Source organism: Callospermophilus lateralis, chromosome X (assembly GCF_048772815.1).
Source record: "Callospermophilus lateralis isolate mCalLat2 chromosome X, mCalLat2.hap1, whole genome shotgun sequence".
NCBI lineage: Eukaryota > Metazoa > Chordata > Mammalia > Rodentia > Sciuridae > Callospermophilus > Callospermophilus lateralis.
Genome location: NC_135325.1, coordinates 89,856,215 through 89,883,041, shown reverse-complemented (window position 1 = coordinate 89,883,041; position 26,827 = coordinate 89,856,215). Strand labels below are relative to the sequence as shown.

The 26,827-nt window shown below is 35.3% G+C and overlaps 1 protein-coding gene across 3 annotated transcripts in view; it reads right to left on the bottom strand.

Annotated features, from left to right (window-relative positions):
- The window catches only part of Alg13 (ALG13 UDP-N-acetylglucosaminyltransferase subunit), a 79,325-nt gene that overhangs the window by 30,691 nt on the left and 21,807 nt on the right, over window positions 1-26,827 (bottom strand). For 2 of the 3 annotated variants that reach the window (XM_077106990.1, XM_077106991.1), the window contains exons 4-19: window positions 21,043-21,412; window positions 20,400-20,483; window positions 18,017-18,067; window positions 17,267-17,313; window positions 14,422-14,494; window positions 10,709-10,790; window positions 10,128-10,290; window positions 9,132-9,207; window positions 7,609-7,717; window positions 5,519-5,583; window positions 5,109-5,209; window positions 3,813-3,934; window positions 2,275-2,521; window positions 1,557-1,670; window positions 1,214-1,370; window positions 311-431 (exon numbers count right to left, since the gene is read on the bottom strand). In XM_077106990.1, the coding sequence (XP_076963105.1) occupies window positions 311-431; window positions 1,214-1,370; window positions 1,557-1,670; window positions 2,275-2,521; window positions 3,813-3,934; window positions 5,109-5,209; window positions 5,519-5,583; window positions 7,609-7,717; window positions 9,132-9,207; window positions 10,128-10,290; window positions 10,709-10,790; window positions 14,422-14,494; window positions 17,267-17,313; window positions 18,017-18,067; window positions 20,400-20,483; window positions 21,043-21,412 (1,982 nt within the window). Of the gene's footprint in view, window positions 1-310; window positions 432-1,213; window positions 1,371-1,556; window positions 1,671-2,274; window positions 2,522-3,812; window positions 3,935-5,108; window positions 5,210-5,518; window positions 5,584-7,608; window positions 7,718-9,131; window positions 9,208-10,127; window positions 10,291-10,708; window positions 10,791-14,421; window positions 14,495-17,266; window positions 17,314-18,016; window positions 18,068-20,399; window positions 20,484-21,042; window positions 21,413-26,827 lie in introns of those variants that run through there. The other variant, XR_013154650.1, reaches the window with a different exon arrangement.

Here is a 26,827-nt window from a genome sequence, read left to right as displayed (position 1 = left end):
AATAAGGAATAGATATTTTCCATTGATAACTCACCAAATCATAACTCTAAATCAAAGACCTATGCAGAAAGCTGAAAATGATTTATAACACTACAGTGGCTTAATTAAACAGAAGTCTGTTCTTTTGAGAAATAACACCTTTTGAGGACATCTTTGAAAAACCAGCAAGCTGAGATAAGAACTTTGAATTCTTTCAAAACAAGCTAACAGAGTGAGAACTCAAAACCAAACCTGTGGTCTACTTCATAGCCTTGATGTGCTAATGCCATAGAATCATCTTTTAAAAAGTATTTGACAATAATTGACTCACCACTGTCAGTCTGAACATTGCCCTCCTCTGAATTGAAAGTCTGTTTGCCTGAGCTATGTCCCCGTCTTGCAACACAGTACCCCGAAGCAGCAGGAACCATTGTAGCAGGACCTCCATGGTTCTATACCAAAGAAAGACATATACACATGTACTTTCATTAGTCAGAAAAAAAAAACTAGAGGGATATTTTTAAAGAAACTAATACTGTGAATTGCTGTTATAAAAAAGTCTCTAAGTAAATGTTTTAAAATTGTACTTTTCAGAATAAAAATATGTGAAGTAATGATGAAGGAAACAAAATATTGGAGCTGGGGTTGCAGCTCAGTGGTAGAGTGCTTGTCTAGCATGTGTAAGGCACTGGGTTCAACCCTCAGCAATGCTTATAAATAAATGAACAAAATAAAGGACCATCAATGTCTAAAAAATATTTTAAAACAACAATATTAGTCAATATATAGGGGTAAGATTGTCTACCTCTACCCCTTATTTAATAACAACTTTTTAAAAAGTTTCATCACACATCTTTAAAAACTCTAAGATGAGCCAGGCATGGTGGTGCATGCCTGTAATCCAGCTCGGGAGGCTGAGGCAAGAGGATTGAAAGTTCAAAGCCAGTCTTAGCAACAGCAAGATGCTAAGCAACTCAGTGAGTCTATGTTCCTAAATAAAATAAAATACAAAAAACAGAGCTGGGGAAGCAGCTCAGTGGTTGAGTGCCCCTGAGTGCAATCCTGGTACCAAAAAAAAAAGGCTCTAAGATGAAAGCTCATGGTTTTGAAGAAGGGGTTTATTGTTTATAGAAAAATGTTAAAATTTACACATTTGATTTACTTTTTTAAAAAAAAAGGAAAAGCCACAACCCCAACTAGTAATTAGCTTTTTAAGTGAAGCTTTGTTACTTACAGGTACAGTTGGATAAGCAGTCTCTCCTCCTTCTTCAACTTCATAAAATGTAATAGTTTCTTCCAAGCCACTGGGTATCTGCCCATTCACTGGGACAAAGGCATACTGGCACTCCTTATTCATACAATGCATCTGGCGGTGACTACGTCTAAATGAACTTGCGTAGTTCAGAAAATAAAAAAGGGAAATGTGATAAAATATGGTAGGTAATTTGTTCATGATTTCTAAGTAACAATCAAAACATTTCAAAGTTGACACTTAAAAATCAGTCCAAATTATCATTGCTCAGCAATGAAACTACACTTACCCATTTTTTCTGACTCCTAACACTTATAATACTTACCGAGATCTATAGGAGAAGTTATCATAGCTCTGGCAGCACCTTTTACCTGGGCCAGGGTAAAAACTAACTTTAGGGCCCAGCATGTTGTGCCTGTTTAGAAAGCGAGGTGAATCCCTAAAAATGAAGGGAAAGGAAAACAGAACTCTTTACTCTGACTCTTCAGTCTCTATTAAATAGAATCATCACACCTTTCTGAGAGCTTTGCTATTCTTTTTTTTTTTTAAAGGAAAACTTTTTTTAAGTAATTTTTTTAAAGAGAGAGAGAGAGAATTTTAATATTTATTTTTTAGTTTTCAGCAGACACAACATCTTTTTTTGTATGTGGTACTGAGGATGGAACCCGGGCCGCACGCATGCCAGGCGAGCGCGCTACCGCTTGAGCCACATCCCCAGCCCTGCTATTCTTAATACTGGTATCAGGCCTACCCAATATTAATAGATACAATACCATGTATCACATGGACACTCATTTTGATGGCATTCTATCTTTGAGCATCGATTCCTCTGCTTCACATTTCCTTAGACTATGAGAATGCAAATATGCAAATGAACTCATTTGACAAGAATTTAAGCATACATCAGTTCTATGCTCTTTAGGCAAAGAGTATAAAACATACTCAGACTACTAAGGAACTTTTCAATTCTATTGTGATTATGTCTAGTAATTATTTCCAAGATCTAAATAAAGACATTATCATGAAAGTCAGTTAAGTCTCACCTGGGCATCCCATATCCCCGACCTTGTCTCTGAGAGGAATTCGGAGAATGAAAATGTTCATCGGATAAACCATCGCCTCCTGTCTGTGAGTAGTGAAGTGGAGGTTCGTGCCCATAACGCATCTCATGCTGAAGCCTGGGTGCGATGAGGGAGCCTCCCTTGCTATACGCCATAGTCATATAAACCTCTTTCCCTCGAACTTTCTTGAACAATTTCTTCCGTTGCTTCATGTCCATCTCCGACATGGCTTTTAGGCAAAAAAAGTAACAAATTTCATAACCAAATCAAAAGGTCCAGGGTTCCCACACTGCCTTAAATTCTCAAAAGTTTTTCTTAACAAAGCAAATGGATTGCTGGGTATCACGGCACATGCCTGTATTCCCAGCCGCTCAGGAGGCTGAAGCAGGAGGAGCGTGAGTTCAAAATAGCCTCAGCAACTTAGTGAGAAACTCAGTGAGACCCTGTCTCTAAATAAAATACAAAAGGGCTGGAGATGTGCCTCAATGGTTAAGTGCCCCTGGGTTCAATCTCCAGTACCCCCCCCAAAATAGATGGAGAGAATTTTTGTATTTTACATGCATGTACTAGATACTCCACTTGGAAGAGCAAAACCAATAGATAATTTCTGTATCAATAGGTATTTGAGCACCTTTAGTACGGGTAGATTCTGTCATCAAAACATTAAATCATCTAGTCCCCTGCATCACTATTACTATTTTTAATTTTTTTTTTTAGCTGTAGATGGACACAGTGCCTTTATTTATTATTTTTATGTGGTGCTGAGGATCAAACCCAGTGCCTCACACTCATAAGATGAGTGCTCTATCACTGAGCCACAATCCCAGCCCCTTATTACTGTTTTCAAAGAAAGTATGCTTAATATCTCTAGCTGCTTTTTTTGGTGGGGGGGTGATACTGGGGATTGAACCAGGGCCTCATGCATGCTGGGTAAGAACTCTAAACTGAGCTATCCCTCCAATCCTTTCTATATTTTATTGTGAGACAGTCTCACTAAGCTGCCAAGGGTGGCCACAAAATTGTGATCCTCCTGCTACAGCCTCTCAAGTCACCAGGATTACAGGGATGTGCCACTCTGCCCAACTACTGGCTATTTAGGAGGTATTCTGCTCGTTCTTTGAAAAATATTTTCCCCTCAAGTTTTAGAGCCTAAAATCTATACCAGCTTATGGTTATACATTAGAATAGTGGTTTCTCATTCTGGGACAATTTTGTCACTCCCTTCCTCAGAATACATTTGGTAATGTCTGGAGACATTTTAATTGTCAGAAGTGCTACTGGCATCTAGTGAACAGAAGCTAGGGATCATCTTGCCATTCACAGGACAGACCCCTTTACACCATCCCAAAACACCAATAGTGAGGAGGTTACGAAACCCTATGCTACAACAGGACATATGATATACCTTTAAAAAAAGTACAACACAGGTAAGAGAAAAAAAGTACAACACAGGTAAGAGAAAAAAAGTGGGGGGAGGCTACAAAATGGGGGAAATAAAAGAAAACCTTAAGCATACAAACCCATTTCTGGGACAAAGCCTCCAGATATTTTCTGGTAACCTCTTCCTTTTCGAATGGCATTCCAGGAAGAAACAGGTGACACTTGTGTAACTGGTTTTAAGTCAGCCAGTGGAACAACATGCCTTAAAGTTAAAGATACCACCATGAAACCACTGCAACAGACTTAACTCTAATTCAGTATATAAACCCCACTCCTACTTCATTTTCAAGTATATTTTAAACCTGTTGATACTAGCTTCCCTACATAGGTTTGGTTGCTTTTCCCTTTTCGGTTAAAAAACCGAAGAGTAGTTTATAAAATTTCACAGCTATTTATATTATCATCACTGTCTATAAGACAAACTGGTAGACAGAATTAATTCACAAATATTTGCTACCCCTCCTTAAAGGAGGATCCAATTTCCCCACTCCATTGACTTACTTTGGTCATAAAATTGTAAGATGTTTTAAGGACCAGTAAGTGATCTGTCATGTTCTCACTATTTTCCCTGCCTGCAATTATGGATGTATGTGTCAAAACAGAGCCTTTGTGAGCCTGGGTCTTCCTTTATTGATTCATCATGGACATGCTAAATGAGAAAAATGAACTTTATTGTTTTCAGCTGCTGAGATTTTTTTGTTTGTTAGGTCAGCATCGTTTAAAGGCTCTTAAAGTTGACTAACAGCATCACCTGGAAACTTGTTAAAAGTTCCAATTTGGGGGCTCCACCCCAGACTTACTAAATCAGAAACTAAGGGGATTGGACTCAAATCTGTGTTTTCAGAAGTCCTCCAGGTAAAATTTGAAAAGGATTGGACTAGTTTATCTTGAATACCGGCAAAAACTTAGAAAACATATTTGAAAAATGGTTTGCTATCAAAACTGTTAAAAATTCTAGTAACAGGGCTAGGGATGTGGCTCAAGCAGTAGCACGCTCGCCTGGCAAGCGTGCGGCCCGGGTTCGATCCTCAGCACCACATACAAACAAAGATGTTGTGTCCGCCAAAAACTTAAAAAAAAAAATAAATAAATATTAAAAATTCTCTCTGTCTATCTCTCTCTCTCACCTCTCTCTTTAAAAAAAAAATTCTAGTAATAAGACAATGACATGATTTGGAAACTTTTACCCATAAGTGATACCTATATTGATTGGGATTTCACATTTCAGCAATGCTTTAAAGTTCAAGATAATAAGGGCAGTACCAGATATGAATCTGGTTCTCCTACTAACATCCTCATAACTTTCAATTTAATATTATAAAAAAGCTGAATCAGAAGCCAAAGATTTTAGTATTTAACAAATTATTATTTCTTACTTTTCTGCCAATTCTTCAATAAATACTGTTACAGAGTTGTTCTCATTTCCAACTTCTTGAATATGAGCATTATAATATTTCCCACTTGATTCCAAGCGAACCTGAAAGACAAAAGTCATGATAATACACCTAGTTCAGTGTTTGTTTATAGGTCTTGCTCCTGCAATACAAAATTATCACTTGTCCCCCAAACAGAATTCAATGTCTACATTTTTAAAAGAATTGACATTGACAATCTGGGACAATGAAGGCGGCACATAGAACATCATTTTATCTAATCACCACAAAAACCTATAATTAGAATTTAACACAAATATTTTTTTCTAGCATTGTGTAATAAATCTTATTTTGCTCATATTAATGACAATCTTAGAAGAATAAATCATTGATTCTTTAAAGATGAAACTAACCTGACACTTGTCTCCCAGATAATATTGTCTCCCAGCATACTCCATGTACTCAGATTTTTGAAGTTCTATTATTGAAAGAAAAAAAAAAGATCAAAACTCAACTGAACTGGTCTCTTTCCTACTTTATTTAACATCATTTAATGTCCTAATTCACTTTTACCATGGTGCTTTTGACAATGTTACCACTAAAAGGTAAAATCTAGGGGGAAAGTCCCCAAAAGCCATTTTATCAACCTTAATGGGTTATTCCTGTGGTAAATTTATAGCAACTCGGCCAGAAAACTTTTGTGATTTAAAACATAAGTAGGGGCTGGGGATGTGGCTCAACTGGTGGCGCGCTCGCCTGGCATGCGTGCGGCCTGGGTTCGATCCTCAGTGCCACATACGGATGGGGATGTTGTGTCTGCCGAGAACTGAAAAGTAAATATTGAGGTTCTCTCTCTCTCTCTCTCTCTTTAAAAAAAAATAAAATAAAACAAAACATAAGTAGGTGAACACTGGGAGTTTGTAATCTCATTGGTCAAACACTAAAAAGGTATAATCTGAAAGTAATACTATGCAGCTTTTCCCAAAAAAGTATTTTTTTAAACAACTTACTACATTAGGACCTAGGCTTAACCTCATTCTAATTAACTACACCTAGGATCACTGAGGTTCAATGAGTTCAATGTTAAAGGCTTATGCTGAAGTCAGTATTTTAAGTTTTAGTTTGATCAATTCAGTCACAAGGAGAGAGAACCAATTACCTATTTCAAGGGTTGGAGAATTTCTGTAAAGAGCCTAAGATTAACTATTTTAGATTTCATGGGCTATACAGACTGTTAGAACTACTCAAATCTGTTGTAGACCTAATTTATGTACAACCAAATTTAAATTTTATATAAGTTTCATGTGTAGCACAATATACTGTTTTTTTTCCTGCCATTTAAAAATGTAGGGGCTGGGGTTGTGGCTCAGTGGTAAAGCGCTTGCCTAGCATGTGTGAGGCAGTGGGTCCGATTCTCAGGACTGCATATAAATAAATGAAATAAAGGTCCATCAACATCTAAATTTTTTTTTAAATAATAAAAATGTAAAGACCCTCTGTATATATCCAAAGGACTTTAAAACAGCATACTACAGCAACCCTGCAACACCAATATTTATAGCGGCACAATTCACAATAGCTAACATATGGAACCAACCTAGATGCCCATCAAGATGACTGTATAAAGAAAATGTGGTTCATATTCACGATGGACTATTACTCAGCCATAGAAAAGAATTATTTTATGACATTTTGCCAGAAAAATGGATGTATCTAGAGACTATTATGCTAAGTGAATAAGCCAATCCCCAAAACCCAAAGATTAAATGGTCTGATATGTGGATGCTAACCCACAATAAGGCAAGGGTGAGGGGTGTCACAGAAGTTCAGTTGATTAGACAAAGGGGAATGAAGAGAAGGGAGGGAGGATAGGAATAGGAAAGACAGTGAAATGAATCTGAAATAACTTTACTGTGTACATGTATGAATATACCAGTGAATCTGAAAATCGTGTATATCTACAAGACTGGGATCCTAATAAGATATATTCCATGTTTGTTTAAATATTTCAAAATAGATTCTACTGTCATGTATAACTAAAAAGAACAAATAACATTTTTTTAAAAAATTTAAAAATTTAAATGCCATTCTTATTAGCTCATGGATCAAAAATAGCTGGTGAATCAGATCTGATATACAGGCCTGATCTATTCATCTTTCATTGAGGGTGGTTCTCAACTCTTTAAATTTCAGATGAGCTTACTCCCAGTCACTAAATGTTTCTGGTTCTCCTACAGGTTATCAAATATCTATCTCCAAATATTCTTTGCATGGTTTTAAGTTCCAGCTAAGCATTAGACCCTAAAAGATCCCGCCCCAAAGATCTAACCAACTTCTAAACCAATTTGTTTCCTCCTTGAGATTTAAATCATATATGAATAAGATTAAAGGTACCACACTGCGTTATTTTTAACAGTATGATGAAATGTCTCTTATAAGAAACAAATTGAAAATTATTCTCCTGAAGCAGTAATGAGTAAGTATTCTGTTGATGTTTCATTACCTTTTCTGCTGTCCAACCAAACATCAAATTCTACATTACGATAGATTTCTGGATCCAAGGCTTTGAGCACTTTATAGGGGAAGAGCATCTTCGATGGATTTTCTGGAGACTAAACCACAAATAATTAAGCTACAGACTCACCATCCTTAGCTTATATCCTCCTTCTGTGAAGAGGGAAGCTTCATTCTTCCCTCTTCATTTCTTCTTTTTTAAAACTATGCACATTGCCTCCCTTCCCTTCTTAATTAAAACAAGAGAAAAGACAATGAATTTCGCCATGCTTTTAATATCAGGAGTCTAACAGTTCAAATAATCTAAGTTTTAAGATGGCAAAAGGGAAATATTGTCTGGAACAGCCAACAACTCAGGACACTCATAAACCAATGCAATGTAGATCAGGATTAAAAAATTCAGTCTGGCTGGGCACAATGGCACACGCCTGTAAACCCAGTGGCTCAGGAGGCTGAGACAGGAGAATCGCCAGTTCAAAGCCAGCCTCAAAGTGAGGTGCTAAGCAACTCAGTGAGACCGTGTCTCTAAATAAAATACAAAACAGGGCCAGGGGTGTGGCTCAGTGATTGAATGCCACCGAGTTCAATCCCTGGTACCTCCCAACCCCCCAAAATCAGTCTGACATATTGCAAGGCTGTTAGTTGAAAATTACTATTCATGTTGCAAAAATCTAAAACTGCTTGAGAATCCAGTATTATTTAAAAGAAATGCTACATTAAAAAGTCTCTTTAAAAAAAAACTGTCCTGGGCTGGGATTGTACCTCAGTGGTAGAGTGAGTGCTTGCCCTACCATCTGTGAGGCACTGAGTTCAGTCCTCAGCATCACATAAAAATAAAGATATTTTGTCCATAAAAAAACTCAATCTGTGCTATTCAACAAATGTTATCTTGATATACAGAAATGTTTCTGTATCCTAAAAATCACATGCTAATGCCAAGTTTATTTTGGTCAACTTCTGTTAAAATTTCCAAAAGAATACCATTTTCTCCTGTTTTCCTAAGATTTCATCATATTAAAAAGTGTTCCAAAATTACCAGCATTTGAGGCACACACAGATTACTGTAACAGTATATGCCCTATTTAGCAAGTCTCAACTGAAAACTTACTTGAGGCCCATAGACCATAAAATTTGTTTCTCCAAATTAAGAGACTGATTAGCACCTAGTTTCAAGAATAGAAAAGGCATAATTTTCTTCAATGAAAACAAAAACTAAACTTTAGCATCAGAAGACTGATAATATATTGTTTGTAATATTGTTTTAGCTTTAAAACAAAAGCTTCTTAAGTTTTTCAAACATCCAGAGTTTGTTTTCAAAATTTTTAAATTTCATAATAAAAATTCAGAGAAAACACACATTTTATATTTTCAAATAGGTAGCACTTTCACGCAAGAAAACATGACCAACTCCTCTCTCAGCCCCATAATAATTAGAACAGATCATCTGATCTTAATAATTTTAGGTTACATTGACTAGATTATGAAAATTCTTTGCCTTAGTAAATATCAAACCTTTGATTCTTCTGTTTCTTGATTATGGCTCTCTAGTGTATTTTCAGCCTTGCAGGAGGCACCCCACTCATCAGTCCTAATTGAAAAGATTTAGAGCAAAGAGCTTTATATAAATGCAGCAGTTACTGGTCTCAAATCTAATGACTATACTACCACCTAGTGGTAAATCAGCTCAGTTCTAAAAAATGAAGCAAATAAGTTTTCATTCAATACCCACTTTATTTTCTAAACCCCATAGTTTTTGACTAAATTTATTTAATAACAGCTGCTTCCTCAGAAGTACATAATCTACACTCCTACTGTATACCAGAGGCAGACACTGAAAAACTCCTAAAACTTCCCTTAGCCCAGGAGATTTTTCTATGAGCTAGATGTATATGTGAACTAAGCATTCAACCTCAGTTATCATTTCGAAATAATGATCCACAGCCTACCTATACCAAAATATTTGGGTGTAATTATTTTTTGAAAACTAGATTCCTAGACCCTCTGACCTCAAATTTTGTGAAGTGAAGTTAGGTCCAGGAAATTGCATAATAAACACTCTGAATAATTCTTATACAATTAAAGTTTGAGAATCATATGCTAACTCTAAAGTCTCTTCCAGTAAAAAAAAAAAAAAAAGGATCATGGGCTGGGGTTGTGGCTCAGTGGTAGAGCACTTGCCTAGCACGTGCGAGGCCCAGGTTCAATCCTTAGCATCACATAAAAATAAATAAAGGTATTGTGTCTGACTACAACGGAAAAAAAAATATTTTTTAAAAAATGGATCATGACTTGAATAGAAACCCCAAAGTCTGAGCATCTAACAACGTTTATCTTTTTAGTAAAACTTCTCTCTCCTCATTAAAAGAAATGTATATCCTTAACATACATATACAGGTATGTTTGTGTACATATGTAATTTAAGTGATAAACTTGCCAGGTCCCTTCCACTTTCAAATCATGATGCACAGAAATCTGATTATTATGTAACAGTCCCTTTTCCATTATTACCTATCCTCAGTTGAATTCTTGTAATCAATACAGGCATTCTCACTTCCAGTCACAGCAATGTTTCTGTTCCTTTTGGAACCACTTCGAAATACCTCAACTGCAGTTTTCAATGCTTCTTCATCCACAACAAAGACATCTTTATAGAGAATTTCATACAATATAGCTAAAAAAAAGGACCAAAACTTCAATTGTCAAAATGTGACATTTTTTATAAGTGTGAAAAGTCACAATCCAGCATACAAATTCTATAGATACCAACAAGTTTTTTTTTTTTTTTTTTTTAAGCTATATGTAGTGGATCCCTCAAACTAAAGACTAACAACAGCCAGGCACAGTGGCGCATGCCTGTTATACCAGTGACTTGGGAGACTTAGGCAGGGAATTTTCAAGTTCAAAGTCAATCTCAGCAACTTAATTAAACCCAGACTCTAAAAAAGGACTGGGGATATCGCTCAGTGGTCAAGTGTCAAGTGTCCCATGGTTCAATCCCCAGTTAAACATAAACAACAAATCCAGCAACTTAAATACTAGCAACAAATTGTGTGAAATCACACCCAAATATTTATGAAGATTTCACATACCCTGACAAATGGCTGCACTTGATTGAAATTGTTTTGAGTACACAGAATCATAATGACCATTACTTGAAGAGCAGAGAAGAATCTGAAGAAAAACACATAACAAAGTTAAGGTTACATCTTACAGTTATGAAATTTACTTGATAACCAACCAGAAATTGTTTTATCAGTAATTGATAAACTAAATGAATATATTACTTTTTAAAATGACTTTTAAAATGAAAAAGTAAATGCTAGTTATTCCTAAAAGATATTTTCTTGACCGTGACTTTTAAATGTCAAAAATAAAATCACTAATGAAGTTCCACTGTGAGCCTTGGTCACATTCCTTTAATACACCAAATAAGTCCTGATCTGCACATTTTTAATAAGATGGTAACAATTACAAACTGAGTCACTGAAAATAACAAAATGCATTAAAAAAAATCAAAAATACCATCCTAACTTCTATGAATAACTAGAGAAATTACATCAAATCTCAAGTTCACACTTAAGGAGGAAAGGGACTTGATGGAATTCATTCAAAAGCTATCTACAACAGCAATATATCAATACATTATATAGGAGGAATACTGCTAGAGAAACTTTTTCATGTCTCTCTTGGAAAGACACTGAGATGACTACAAAAATTGAGGGGTTAACTTCTTAGCTAATTCTTTCAACCCTTGGTTTAAAAAAAAAACAAAAAACTCAAAAGTCATGCTTGTTTCCAGGTGGCAACACATGCCTATAATCCCTGCAGCTCGGAAAGAGGAGACAAAATTCCAAGTTTGAGACCAGCCTGGGCAATTCAGACAAACCCCATAGCAAAATAAAAATGGGCTGAGCATTACCTGGCAAAGATCTAAATATACAAATCTCACCTCAGGCAATTCTCTACACAATTGTTAAAATACAAAAACTAACACTCCTTTTTCTCAAACAACTCTGATTATATCACACCTTCCCCTAAAAACTTTCAACTAGGATTCACGGTTAAAAGTAGTGATATCAATTAGCATCTGCATATTAGAGAAAATTTTTGGCCTTTGGTTTTGTAGGATTGGCTTATTTCGCTTAGCATGATATTGTCCAACTTGAACCATTTACTGGCAAATTCCATAATTTTAGTCGTCTTTAAAGCTGAGTAATATCCCATTGATTGATTGTGTGTGTGTGTGTGTGTGTGTGTGTGTGTGTGTATATATTTCATTTTCTTTATCCATTCATCTATTGAGGGACACCTAGGTTGGTTCCATAGTTTAGCTATTTGAATTGAGCTTCTATAAACATTGATGTGGCTATGTCACTGTATGTTTTCTCTAATATGTGGTGCTAATTAATAATAAGGTGGGGGCACTAGAGAAGAATAGCATTACCTTAGATTAGGTAGAGGGAAGTGATGGGAAGGGAGGGGAGGAGATGTGGGGATAGGAAAGATAATAGAATGAAACTGTCATTATTACTGTATGTATATGTGTGACTGCATGACCAATGATTCTGCAACATGTACACTCAGAAAAATGAGAAATTATATACCATCTATGTATATCAAAGTGCCTAAATGCATTCTACTGTCATGTATAACTAATTAAAACAAATTTTAAAAATAAAAAGAGTAGTGATGTCTGAAATTTACTTAAAAGTGATCAAAAATTATTACTCAGCCATAAAGAATGAAATTATGGCATTTCCAGTAAATGAATGGAACAAGACTATCATGCAAGTGAAATAAGCCAATCCCCCCCCAAAACAAAGATACAATGTTCTCTCTGATATGAAGCTACTGTCTCACAATCGCAGGGGATGGGGGCAGTGGAGATTCACCGGATTGGACAGGGAGGCAACTGGGGGGGAAAAGTGGAGATGGGAATGGGAAAAACAGTAGAATGAATGTGACATAACTTTCCTATGTTCATATGTAAATACACGACCAAGGAAACTCCACATCATGTACAACCACAGGAATGGGAAGTATATTCCATGTATGTATGGTATGTCAAAATACATTCTACTGTCATGTATAACTAAAGAATTTTTAAAAATGATCAAAAAGTAAGCTGGATTGGTGAATGGACAGAGAGATGGATGTATGATAAAACAAGAATATTAAAATATCAAAAGGCTTTAGGGGATGGTAGGTATATGAATGTTCACTATAAAATTCTTTCAACTTATCTGAATGTTTGAAAATCTTCAAAACTTGAAAAGCTGTGTTGGAAAAAAGCTTCAATCAACTAGTTTTTAGAATGAAGAGACAAATTCTTTGGCATGGCTTACTCCACCCCTCAATACATAACTATAACCTATCTTTTCAGCATTGCCCTCCCCACAACTACTAAAGTCCCAAAGGGTCTCCTACTTCCTCCACGCCTTTGCATATGGAGTTTCCTCTGAATGGCCTATCCTTCACATTTGACGGAATCATTGTCTGAGTTCAACATGAAGCCTTCTAAACCCCTCTAGCAGAGAGAAGGTCTTTTTTATTTTGTGCCATTTTACATTTATTATAAATTATCACTTCACTGTAATTAATTATTTCCATGTCTGTCTTCATAGTCCCTTAAGCCCTTGAAAGACAAAGCCTTCATTACAGTTATTTTAGTTTTAGTATCCTTAAAAGTCAAAAATGTGGGCTGGGGTCATGGCTCAGAGGTAGAGCACTCTCCTAGCAAGCGCGAGACACTGGGTTTCCATCTCAGCACCACATAAAAATAAAATAAAGGTATTGTGTCCACCTATAATTAAAAAATACATATTTTTTTAAAAAGCCAAAAAAGTATTTGTTATATTCTAGGGCTTAATGTTTGCTAAACAAATTAGATAGTGGCTATTGGTAAAACAAGTTAATGTCCCATTTTATATTTATCTTCAAAGATATCTCCCACTATTCTTCTCTATTCCTAATAGCACTTAGTCCAGGTCTTTTGCCTAGATTACTGTAAAAGCATCCTTAAAATTCTTCCAGTGTCTAGTCTTTTCTTACCATCATCATAGTTAATATGTTGCATGAATTTTGCTTCATGGTATAAAATGAACTCAAATATTGGGTAGTCCTACACCCACTGATCAAATAATATAAAAGTTTTTTCCTAAAACCTTCTTGAAAGGAAATGTATAGGCTGAAAAAACAATTTATATATTGAGTGTTCTCAAACAAGAAAACTACCTCCTGCTATTTTCCATGTATTTTACTGGGCAGTAGAACCTTATCTCCACCCTCAAGAAATTTTTAGACTATATGAGAGAAATGGTATGAATACAAATAATACAGTAAATACTGGCAAAATGGCTAGGGGTACAAAAATGAAGAAAGTAACTCCAGGAGAGCTGGGGAAGTTATTAAAGGAACTGACACTTGAAGTACAAAGGAAAAGAAAGCATGAAAGCTAAATTATCTAGAAAAAATTGTATAACTAAGCATGGGAGACAATGGAATTGGAAATGAGGTTTGGTACCTTAAGACACTAAATGCCTACTTTCAGAATTTGAGCCTTATTCTGTGGTCCATAAGGAATCAGTTAGCGTTTTTAGAGTAACAAGAACAGATCAGCTTAGAATAGTAGCTAAAATCACTGGGGATGACTGATTGTCAAGGAAAAGGCTGAAGGCATAGAATTTTCTCATGTACATTGTATTTTTTCATTAATTAGGTTTAAAAAGATTATTTCTTAATATATCATAATCCAGCAGCATTATTCAATTTCTTTTGAGTTGACTTTTACTCATCTTTTTACCTTGTCTTCATAGCCATTTTCCGTGATACAAGTTGGTGGCTTTCCAGGATGGCGATAAAGAATGAAGTCCCGACTACATGGATAGAAAACAAAGACAGGTAAGATAATTTGGCATATAAAAGAGATAGTTATAAGAAAAAGGATTTGTGCTTTTAAACTGCCTACCTTATTCATATAAAATAATCCACATGTTCAGTTTGATTTTTAGGCTTTAAAATAATCCAAAAAGACTAAATGATGTTAATCCAAGGTAACCAGATAATCACACCTAAGGTCCTATGGGTTTTCCTAATTATATCTTAATTTTGGTGAGAAGAAGTAAATCAGGTGTATGTATGTGAACTTGGGGAGCTCTCCTTTATTTAAAAAGTGGGGTTAAACCAGGCATAGTGGCTCACACCCGTAATCCCAGCTACTCAGGAAGCAGAGGGAGGGGAATCCCAAGTGGGAAGATAACCTTGTCAATTTAGCAGACCCTGTGTGAACATAAAAATTAAATAAAAAGGGCTAAGGACAGGCTGGGCATGTGGCTCTGTGATAAGGTGCTTGCCTGGCAAGCCTGATGCCCTGGGTTTGATTCTCCAGCACAAAACACAACGAAGAAGGGCTAAAGATGTCTCTCATTGGTAGAGTGTCCCTGGGTTCATTCCTCATTACTGGAAAAAAAAGTGGGGGTTAAGAAATTTGGGGTATAAAAGGCCAAATAATAAAATATTTCAGCTTTTACATGCCATGTGCTTTATTCAACTTTGCTTTTGTAGCTATAATTAGCCAGAGGCAATGCACACGCGAATATGCATGACTGTTCCAATAGGCTTTATGTAACTTTGAATTTCATATAATTTCCGTATGCCTTGAAACATTCTTTTGATTTTTAATCATTTAAAATATCTTAACAATCATTCTTAGTTCATAGGACATACAAAATAAAAGAACAATTTAAAAGTGAACTTCTGATTTTAAAGTGACAAACAATTAACTACTTGCCCAATGCCTTCTCTATACTTTTCACTGGATTTAATTACAAATGAGCAGGCCACAAAACACTGACTTGAACAAGTCCTCATAAGAAGAGAATTCTGTTTCTACAAAAGAATATACCATGTTACCATCCTAAGAACTCTAAGAAGACTTACACAGATCAGACAAATGAACAAGATTTCCACTAGCAACTATCATACATTATATAGCTAGTTTTCAAAACCCTACAGCATTCTTAAATGGCATTTTTTGTAGTTTTAAAGACCAAAACAGAACTCCCAAAGGAATAGAACTGTGATTCTCAAGTTTTCCAGTACCACCAATAAGGAAAACTTTTTTTAAGATTTTTCTCAATTTCCACTTGAAATTGTAATAAAACAAAAGTACTGTGCATCTATGTACTGTGATGCTTTGAAAGACCACAAACTGTTGGAATAGCTAAGATGTCTTTGCTCCTACCAAAATCAATTTCGAGGCTATTGAGAACAATATTGCCCCACTGAGAATGCATGAAAAAGAGGCACAAAGCTAAACACCCAAGAAATCTCCTAAGATAAATATTCTGACTTTCTATAGGAAATACCAGCAATTTTAAAGTCCTTTATTTTTCCATTCAAATAGACAAAAATGCAGGACTGGGGATATAGCTCAGATGGTAGAGCGCTTGCCTTGCATGCACAAAGCCCTGGGTTCAATCCCCAGAACTAAAAAGAAAAAGAAGAAAAATGCTAGAGCTAAGGAGAGGATTTGTAACAAGATTCTCCACTCAAAATCTACACCAAAATGACTTCGCTTATATCTCTTCATTATATATTATCATCAAATCTCAAATTTCCCCAATCCTAGAGAAACTTTAACGGAAAACTTATATTCAAAAACACATTAAAAGGGATGTCACAATAGGTGACTGGATTAAGAAAATGTGACACCAGACACACACACACACACACACACACACACACACACACACACTGAAGTTCAACTCAGCTATAAAGAATGAAATTATAGCATCTGCTGGTAAATTTATGGAAATAGAGAAAAATATGCTAAGTGAAATAAGCCAGACTCAAACAAACAAAAAAAAATCAAGGGTTGAATGTTTTCTCTCATATACAGAAACTAAAGCAAAATAAGGGAAAGGGTGGAGGAATCAGGTTTCATAAAAACATAATGAAGATCAACAGAGTAAAAGAAGGAGCTCGAGAAGGAGGGAAGAGAAAGGGGAAGAAATTCGGAATAAATTTAACCCTATGTGTGCATATATATGTGTGTGTGTGTGTGTTTGTGTATGTACGCATGTATGTTATAGGGAATTCTACCTTTATGTACATTTAGAAAGCACCAATCAAAAATAAATAAATGAGGAAAAGGAAGATGAGTACAGGAAGGAAAATGGGGGAGTGAGGAGAAAAGGGGACTGAACTGGAGTAAATCAAATTCCATGCATGTATGATTTTATCAAAATGATCAACTACTATGTACAACTATAATGCTCTAACAAAAATGCAAAAAGAAAAAAAAATTCCATTCTTGAAATGACAAAATTAGAGAAGGGACTATGGAGGAGATAAGATCAAAAGGAAAGTAAAAGTAGTTATATAGAAAATTAACATGAGTGATAGAAAATATTCTGTATCTTGACTGCATTAACATCAATATTATGGTTATGATGCTATACTATAGTTTTTTCCAAGACGTTACCACTTAGGGAAATTGGGAAAAGGGTATAAGAAATTATTCTCTGATTTTTGTTTTTGTTTTTCATGAAAAACTTTGTGTTATGCTCTGTATGCAACTTTATGTGAACCTGTATCTCAAAATAAAAGGCTTAATTAGAAAAAATAGAAAAATGGATACAACTTACTTATAAATTAGAGAAAGAGCTCTTATTTCCAGCTGGCCAGCACTTTCCTAAACATAAATAGTACACAGTTTTAAAAACATTTTTGTAGCTAGGAAATAGAAGTTTTTGTAAGTGCATTTTTTTAGATAATCTGTAGAACACAATATAACTTGTTTTGAGGATTAGATTGTTACTCATTAACACAGACTTATACTGAAATCAATGGACCTAAAGCCCTTCTTAGATATCAATAATGACAGTTAATGAAAGATTTAAAAGGCAGAATAAAAGTTAGACTAATGTAAGAATACAAAGGTATCAGTATTTAGTAAATGAAGTTTTGGGAACAGAATAATGGAGTTAATTTTATCACAAAAATTAATTTTAAATAAAGTATGGGTTCATAGATGTTATTCCTACACAAAAGGAACACAACTTTAAATCAAGGTGAAATAATGACCTCTTAGTAACATTAATTACCAAACTCCTCCCCCATTAATGTGAAAAGGCTTTAATGTTTCCCAACACTATCCTGTTCCCCAGTCAGTTGTGTACTCACTAGACTATGGTTAATGAGATTGTTAACACACAGTTCTCAATATTCAACACAAACCAATACATCTACCTGAAAGTTCTAAACCTTTGGACTATTTGATTCAACATAGCTATCTACTTAAGAAATATTTTGGGTCTGGCTATAGTGACAACTGAATGTTTAGGTTATGATTCCAAATAACTCTGAAAATATTAAATTCCCATATTTGATCTTACCTTGGGATCTCCCAACCGTTCCAGGTATTTCTCAAAAGATCCCTCCACATACTTCAAAAATAAAACAAACTTGACTTAACCAAATACATAGCATTACTGAAATCTGATCATATTCTGCAACATTATCCTCCAAAGGGTTTTTGTTTGTTCAGCTTAATAATTATAGTACTAAATTACTAGTTAACATAGCACCTCAAGAAGATTTGTACATACACAAAAGTTATTTATAAGGGGAGAAAAGCTGGACTAGGAAAGTGTCTTAGGAATTGGTCCTGCCTTACCCACATACCAGTGAATTTCATCAAATGGTATGCCTTCAAGTAAGAATCTTTTGAAATGTCAACTTAAAGTAACTTGATAATTTTCATAAACCAAGAAAAGCCAATAACTGTAAGGACCTCAAGTATGACAGGAGACATGCATTTACAAAGTTAAATGGAGGAACTTCAAACAAAGAGAATTTCATTAATTTCAAAAAAACAGTGACAAGGGAACTTCCGGGTGTGATGGAACCAACACAATATTATGATTGTGATGGCAGTTACATAACTATATATGACTAATAAAACTAAAATAGTAAACTTAATATACCTAAAAATAAAATTGAATAATCAAGAAATAGATTTCTAGTTCCATGTACACAAACATCACCAGATTTTAAAAAGTAATCTTATTTTCTTTCACTTTATTTTTAAAGTTCTGAGATATACTCGACATACAACAAACCACACAATTTAAACAGTACAATCAAATTTTGACTTTTGTTTGCACCCATGAAACCATCATCATAAACTGAAATAATAAATATCTATCATTCTCCACAAGTTTCCTTATGCTCCTATATAACATCTGCAACCACTGATCCAGTTTTCTGTCTTTATTATAGAGTGGTTAGTATTTTATCTAAAGACAACCATACTTGTATAAACTTTTCTTGGAAGAAGGGTATGGCTTTTCTCAGTGTAATAACTTTGAGATTCACCTTGTTAGTTTTAAAAATTTGGACACATCTTCATTACTCAAAATGTGGTCTAGGAACCAACAACAAGCATCACTTGAGTTTCTTAGAAATGCAGATATCTTGGGCTTCAGCTCAGACCTAATGAATTAAATCTGCATTTTAACAAGATCCCCAGGTGATGAAAATGTATATAAATATTTCACGCACTGCTTTATACCATAGTCTTCCATTTGAATGTCGGGAACAGTCCTTTCCCAGGTGTGGAGAAGACTATAATCTACTTCAAGGTAACAAGCTTTAAAAGAAGCCTTTGCAGTATTTTAAACTTTATTAAAAACACTGTTGAGAAAATTAAGTGTATGGCTGGGGTTGTGGCTTAGTGGTAGAGCTCTCGCCTGACACGTGCGGCACGTGCCGCATGTGCAAGATGCAGGGTTCGATCCTCTGCACCACATAAGAATAAATAAACTAAAGGTATTGTGTTCAATTACAACTGAAACATAAATATTTAAAAAAAGTGTAAACCTCAAACAGAAGGCAGGCAAAAATCCATAACATAATAGTCAGAAGAAAACAAATAGTATCAAAGAGATAGACAATAAATAAAAAGCCACAATGGCATACTTCAAATCAGATCTTAGCAAAACCTTTAGTTTCCTTAACAAAATTCAAATACTTACAATGTATACAAAGAGAACTCCCAAACTTTCACTTAAAAATCAATTTTTAGGACTGGGGCTGTGGCTCAAGTGTTAGAACGCTTGCCTACCACATAAAAATAGGATATTGTGTCCACCTAAAACTAAAAAATATTTCAAAAAAAAAAAAAAAACAATGTTTAGTGGCAGAGCTCCAATTATTTCAATGTGACATGAAAAACTTTACAAGACACTTCAAATTGATGAGCTGAAGATTATTGTGCACATTAAAATATGAACTTAAGGGGTTCGGGTTGTAGCTCAGCAGTAGCGCGCTTGCCTAGCATGCATGAGGCTCTGGGTTTGATTCTCAGCACCACGTACAAATAAGTGAAAAATAAAAGTCCATTAACAACTAAAATATATTGAAAAAAATATGGACTTAAAAATATTAAGAGACAAACATTTGAATTATTGTTCAAAAAACAGTAGTATGGATAACACAAGACAGCAGGTCAAATTTTAACTTTTTAGGGTTTGGGAGTTTTTTGGAATGGGAGGAGGGAAAAAATAGTTTTTCTTTATTTTTAGAATACAAAACAACCTTAATTCTGGGAGGAGGTAGCATGATAGACTGTGGAAAGCCGGCCAGGAATTACATATTTGCTATTGAAACAAAGGAGATTGCATTGTTTAATTTTTGTATCTAAGTACTCAATTCTTTTATCCCACCCTACTAAATATATTACAAACAATTCTCCCTCAGGGTACGTATTCTACTTACAGACTCAAAATTTTGTTGATTTTCCTTCATATATGAAACACAAGCCTTCCTCACTTGCAGATGATGGACCTGGCTGCAAAACAACTAAAAGAAAAAAGACCAGTTTACTGCCAAAAGTCATTCGAAACAGAAACTTCTAAATTAAGACTACTGATAGGACAATTAAGTTTCCCTTATTTAGGACATATGTAGAACATAGGGAAATTCAGTCCTCATCATACTAAACAATATTTTAATCTTCAGTAAAACTGAGAAAGATGATTCTTTCATGCCCCCTTCCCCTTCCTACCACATAAATGTAATTTTTTTCCTATGCATACAACTTACAGGAAGCAAGGGATGCTTAGGAATGATCAAAATACATTTCAACGTTTTCTTTAACCCATTATCTTATCCCTCCAACATTATCAATGGGCATTTAAAAAACAGAAAATGTAGCAAAGGTACAGCAATGTATTTGGACTAATGAGCAAAGATACACACCTTTGCATTGTCTTGCACTAATAAGGAACAGATCGCCTGGATATTTTCACTAAAAAACAGAAAATGTTTGTTTCTTTGGTAGGCTACAGTTCTAGCTACAGGACCATGTCACATTTCAAAAACTGAAACTCAGTATGTGGCAACACATTTTTTCTTTTACCTGCTCCGAAATAGCCCGAAAGAGGCAAGAGGCATCCTTAGCGGTCAGCTTTCGAAACAGTCCTAAGGTGCCTAAATATTCATCCATTGATACCTCATTCAAAGACTTCTGACTGGCATGCTTTTTCCATCCTTTATGCATTGTGCCCAAGGTGGTGAGGGGATAAAAGGAACAGAAGCGTGGCGAGAAGGACAAAGCAGGGTATCGGTAGGAATCGGTAGCAATAACAAGGGCTTGCTTCTGCAAGTATTCGGAAAACAACTCAAAATCTAGACATAAGGCGGCAGTTGGAATCAGCACCACAGAATCTTGGGACTTCTCAAGAGCAGGAAAAGCAAAGCGTTGGGCTTCTTCAGGATAACTTGAGATCCTGTGAAGAGAGGAAACGCCAGTGTTCTAAGGAAGTGGGAACTTGAAAACGAAACACTCGAGGGAGAAGATACATAGCAGAAGGGTGGGATTAACCAAATTATCTCAGAGTTAAGAAAAGTATGCAGATGAAAAGAGTTTGCAGCTTAACTCAGGGCAGATGCTGAACAAGGCTGCAAAAGAAACTACAATAAGATTCAGGTGTGTAGGATGCAACCCATCAGCATTAAGATCTCTGCCTGAATTTTCAACTAGTCTCTGCCCAAAATTCCCTGCTCCCTTCCTAGTTTCAAGGAAATGTGATTAAAATCTTAAGTCTAGATAATAACAACAATCTGCTTAGGATACGGAAAATAAATCAACTAGCAATGCTAGAAAACCCTGATATAATTCTTGATGTGTACCTCTAAACTACTGTATAGCAGAAATAAAAAGGGAAAATGAAATGTATTTCTTAAAGATGGGGGAAAAATTTAACTGAACAGTTTAAAAATATTTCTCCCCAAAACTTTCTAATATAATGCATTTAGAATGCTGTGGCACAATATGAGAGGTGTTGGGACATTAGAGGTATGTTTCGATGTATTAGAGTACTTTCCAGAAAGACCACTCTGGATAAGAGGAAAGCAAAACATTAAGAATCAAAGGTGAGGACTATTCACTTGTGTTATTTTGATTCCACTATCAGTTATCTCATTTTTCTTTAAGTGCCCAAATCCAACTCCTTTCTTAAGTGCTAAAAATAATATAGGGGCTGTGTTTATAGCTCAGAGGTATGGCACTTGATTAGCCTGCATAATGCCCTGGGTTCAATTTCCAGCAACTCAAAAAATAATAATTTATTAGGTCAGAAGCCAGAAATGTAGCTCAGAGGTAGAGCACGTCTAGCATGTGAGAAGGCCCTGAGTCTAAGTCCTAGCAATGAAAAAAGGAAAAAAAAAAAAAGGTCAAATTCTAGCTTTGCAGAAGCTGCAACATTAAAATGGTTGCAAAATGGTTTTTATTGTGGAAAATTAAAAATTATCAGGAATGCCCCTACAGGAAAAACATCAATAATCACTTGAAATTTAGGAATGAAATACAAATTAGCATGGTAGAAAAATCAAATAAAATCTTGACTTAACTCTTAGCATGCCAATTTGAAATTACCTTGTGTCTTTCTTAAAGAAACCATAACAAAGGGGAAGTAATGCCTTTTGTGAAAGTTCTGAAGCATATTGTTTGAAGAAAAATTGACTTCTAAATTAAAAGGCTAATTTTTTGCACATTTTACAAATAAATATACAAATTCTTATCTATTGCATTTTAAAAATTAAAAATAAGATGTTTAAAACTTCAACTAATACAATTCATATACTTCACTTTCAGAAAAAGATCAGAAAAATTGGGACTAATACTACAAAGAGAGCTACAGGGAACAAGGAATAAAATAGCACACACAGGAAACACTCAAATATAGTCAACTGATTTTTGACAAAGGTGCCGGGGAAATTCAATACATTAAGAGTATTTTCACTAAATGGTACCAGATCAATTGATCAGTCGTATACAAAAATATGACCCTAGACCTATATGAGTTGGGAGGTTGAGACAGGAGGATCAAAAGTTCAAAGTCTGCCTCTGCAATTATCAAGGCACTAAGCAACTTAGCAAGACCATGTCTCTAAATATTAAAAAATGCTGTGTATGTGACACAGTGATTAAGCACCCCTGGGTTAAATCCCCTGTACCACCCCCCAAAAAAGGAAAATGCAAATTAAAATCACAATGGGACATCACTACACACTTACTAGAATGGTTATAATAAGTAATATAATAACAAATATTAGCAAGGATTTAGAGAAACTGGCCATACATAAAAGCCAGATACAAAAAAAATGTATGCATGATTCCAAGATATGGAAATATGCCCCAAAGCATCTATCTATGGAGATAAGAAGCAGATTGGCAGGCGAATGAAGGCTGTTCTGGGAATAATCACTGACTGAAAGAGGCACAAAGACTTTTTTTTTAGAGTGATAAAACTTTGGTTGTTTTTGTACCAGGGATTGAACCAGAGGGCTTAAACACTGTGCCATAACTGCAGGCCCCCCCCCCTTTTTTTTTAAATTTTGAGACAGGGTCTCAATACATTGGTGAGGCTAGCTTCGAACTTGTGCTCCTCCTGCCTCAACCTCCAGAACCACTGCACCCACCTTCATTGATAAAAATCTTCTAAAACGGTTTGTGGTGATATTTGCACAATTACTATATTCATTAAAATTACTGAATTGTATAGGTGGATTTTTTTAAAACAGCTTTGGGATGTCAGATACCACACAAGTCACCTACTTAAAGTACATAATTCAGTGGTTTTTCATATATTCACTTTTTCATCATCCATCACCATAATCAATTTTACAACATTATCATCCCAAAATGAAACTCCACATCCTATTATCATCAACATCCAATCTTCCTATTTCCATTAATCCCAGGCAACCACTAGTATACTTTCCAATGTACAGATTTACCTATTCTGGGCATTTCAAATAAGTGTAATTATACAATAGTCTTGTTTGACTAAATTCTTTCACTTAGTATTAACATTTTCAGGGTTCAGCCATGTTGTATTAGTTTTTCTATCCATTATATCATTAAACAATAATTTATTCACTAGTTAATACAAACTGAAATTGTTTCTACTTTTGGCATTTATGAATAATACTCCTGTAAACAGTCACATAAGGTTTTACTTGCACATGCTTTCAATTTCTTGGGTATATGTATAGTAGTGGAGTTCCTATATCACATAGTAATGCTATGTTTAACCATTTGAGGAACTATCAAACTGTTTCCATAGCAGCTACACCATTTTACATTTTCAGTCAGTAGTGAGAATAAGCATTTCAATTTCTCTACATTCTTACCAACACTTGTTATTGTATCTCTTTTAATTATAGCCATCCTACTAAATCTGAGGTAGATTTTCACTTTGATTTGCATTCCCCTCATGGATAATGATGTTGAGCATTTTTTCATGTACTTACCAGTCAATATGTACACAAGCATTTTCTCCCCTGCTGTGCTAGAGCTCAAACCCAGGGTATGTTGTATGATAGGCAAACACTCTACCACTCAGTTACATTTCCGTATATACTGGCTGACAAGCACATGAAAATATGTCCAATATCATTATCCATTAGAGAAATACAAATCAAAACCACAGTGAAATTCTACCTCACACCTACTAGGATACCTGTATTCAAAAGATGGAAAATGGCAAGTGTTGGTAAGAATGTAGAGAAATTAGAACCTTCATACCTTACTAGTTAGTAAGAATGTGAAATGGTGTAGCCGCTATAGAAAACTGTATATCTTTAATACCACTACACACATCTTAGAATGACAAAAATTTAACTGGCAATGCCAAGTGTAGACACAGGTGTAAAACATCTGGAATTCTGTTGGTAGTGAGAATATAAAAATAATATGGTCACTATGGAAAATAGTTGAAATTGAAAAATTAAGCAGTTTCTTAAAAATGTAAGCAGTTGCCATTTCATCTTCTAGGTAGCTACTCAAAAGAAATGTTCACACAAGAACCTATACATGAAATGTTTATAGGGTACTTGTCTATAATGTGCTCACCTGATCCCTCAAAATTGGAAACAATCTAAACATATTTCAACTGCTGAATGCACAACGTGTCCACACAAGAGACTACTTCTCAGCATTTAAAAACTGAAACATTGATTACATGCACTCATATTCTCTCTCTCTCTCTCTCTCTCTCTCTCTCTCTCTCTCTCTCTCTCTCTCTCTCTCTCTCTCTCACCCAAGGACTCCTGCATGCCAGGCAACCACTTTATCACTGAACTGTATTCCCAGCCCATATTGAAATTGGAAGAATCCATGAAGCAGCCAGAACAATAAAAAATGACCATCAGCCCTGAACATAACAGTAAGTCCTGAAGTCATGGGATAAAAAGAATATCCTGACTGGGGATGTAGTTCAGCTGATAGAGTGCTTGCCCCACATGTACATCGCCCTGGGGTTCAATCCCCAGCACCAAAAAATCCTAAAACTTTCAGAAAGGAAAAACAGATCATGTACAAAAAGAAAAATCACTTAACATGAATGCCAATAAACTTTTTAAATGGAAAACTCAGAATTAAGAAAATAATGGAATTCAAATTTGTTGGGAGCTGGGCATGGTGGCACATGCCTGTAATCCCAGCAGCTTGGGAGGTTGCAAGCTGGAGGTTCCTAAGTTCAAAGCCAGCCTCAGCAACTTAGCAAGGGCCTAAGCAACTCAGCAAGCCCCTGTCTCAAATAAAATATAAAAAAGGGCTGGGAATGTGGCTCAGTAGTTAAGCACCCCTGTTTCATTTCATAGTACCAAAAAGGAAAAAAAAATTGTTGGGAAATTACTCCCAACCTTGAATTCTATACCAAGTTATCAAACAAGAAGTAGAGCAAGGTGTTTTCAGACAAGAAAGATTCAAGGCACTGGAGATATAGTTCAGTTGGTATAGTGCTTGCCTTGCATGCACAAGGCCCTGGGTTCAATCCCCAGCACCACAAAAGAAAGACTCAAAAACCTTACCACCCTTTCTTAGGAAAATCAATAAACAAATGGACTGTCTTAGGAAGCTTACTAGAAGAAACTTGAAACCAAAATTAAAAAGTGAAACAAAAAGCAAGGTAGATATACAGTCCTATAAACAGGAAGTTCAACACAAAACAGAAGCAAAGAGATCTTCCAGGATAAAAGTGAAGAAGAAATTTCAGAAAGACAAGACACTCACCAGAACTAGAAAGCATGAATACTTCAAGTAAAAGGAGGGCATAGAACTACATTATAGTCACCTCAAAATAAATAAATAGGGGCTAAGAGTATGGCTCAGTGGTAGAGCACTTGTCTCGCAAAAAGCCCTGGTTTCAATCCCCAGCACTGAAAAAAAGTAATAAATATTTTAGATAACTTGATCTATTTGAATATACTACTAAGGGGAGATGTACACTTCAGTTAAAGGGTATGTAGCTATTTCTAATAGAAACCTGAACGAATTAAAAAATAAACAAAATAAGGTAAAATAAAGTTCCACAGAAGTGGAATCAAAACTGCATGGTTCAGATGTGAACAATATTGTTCTTAAGCAATATTAATGTCAACACTGAAAATGTATTTCACAAGAAGTGATAAAACTAGATTAGGAAAATGAAGAAAAGAGGGAAGGAGATAAAGTCTCCTTTTTGAGTCCTCAATACTCCACTTTCAACAACAATCACTCAGACAGAAAATAAAGAAATCAATGGACTTGAGCTTTCAGCAACAGCAAAATCTGGCTGTGCAGGAGGATGTCAGATTTAATTGTACATTTCAGCACTCCAGTATTCCTTAATATCTAATCCCATCAATAAAATGACTTG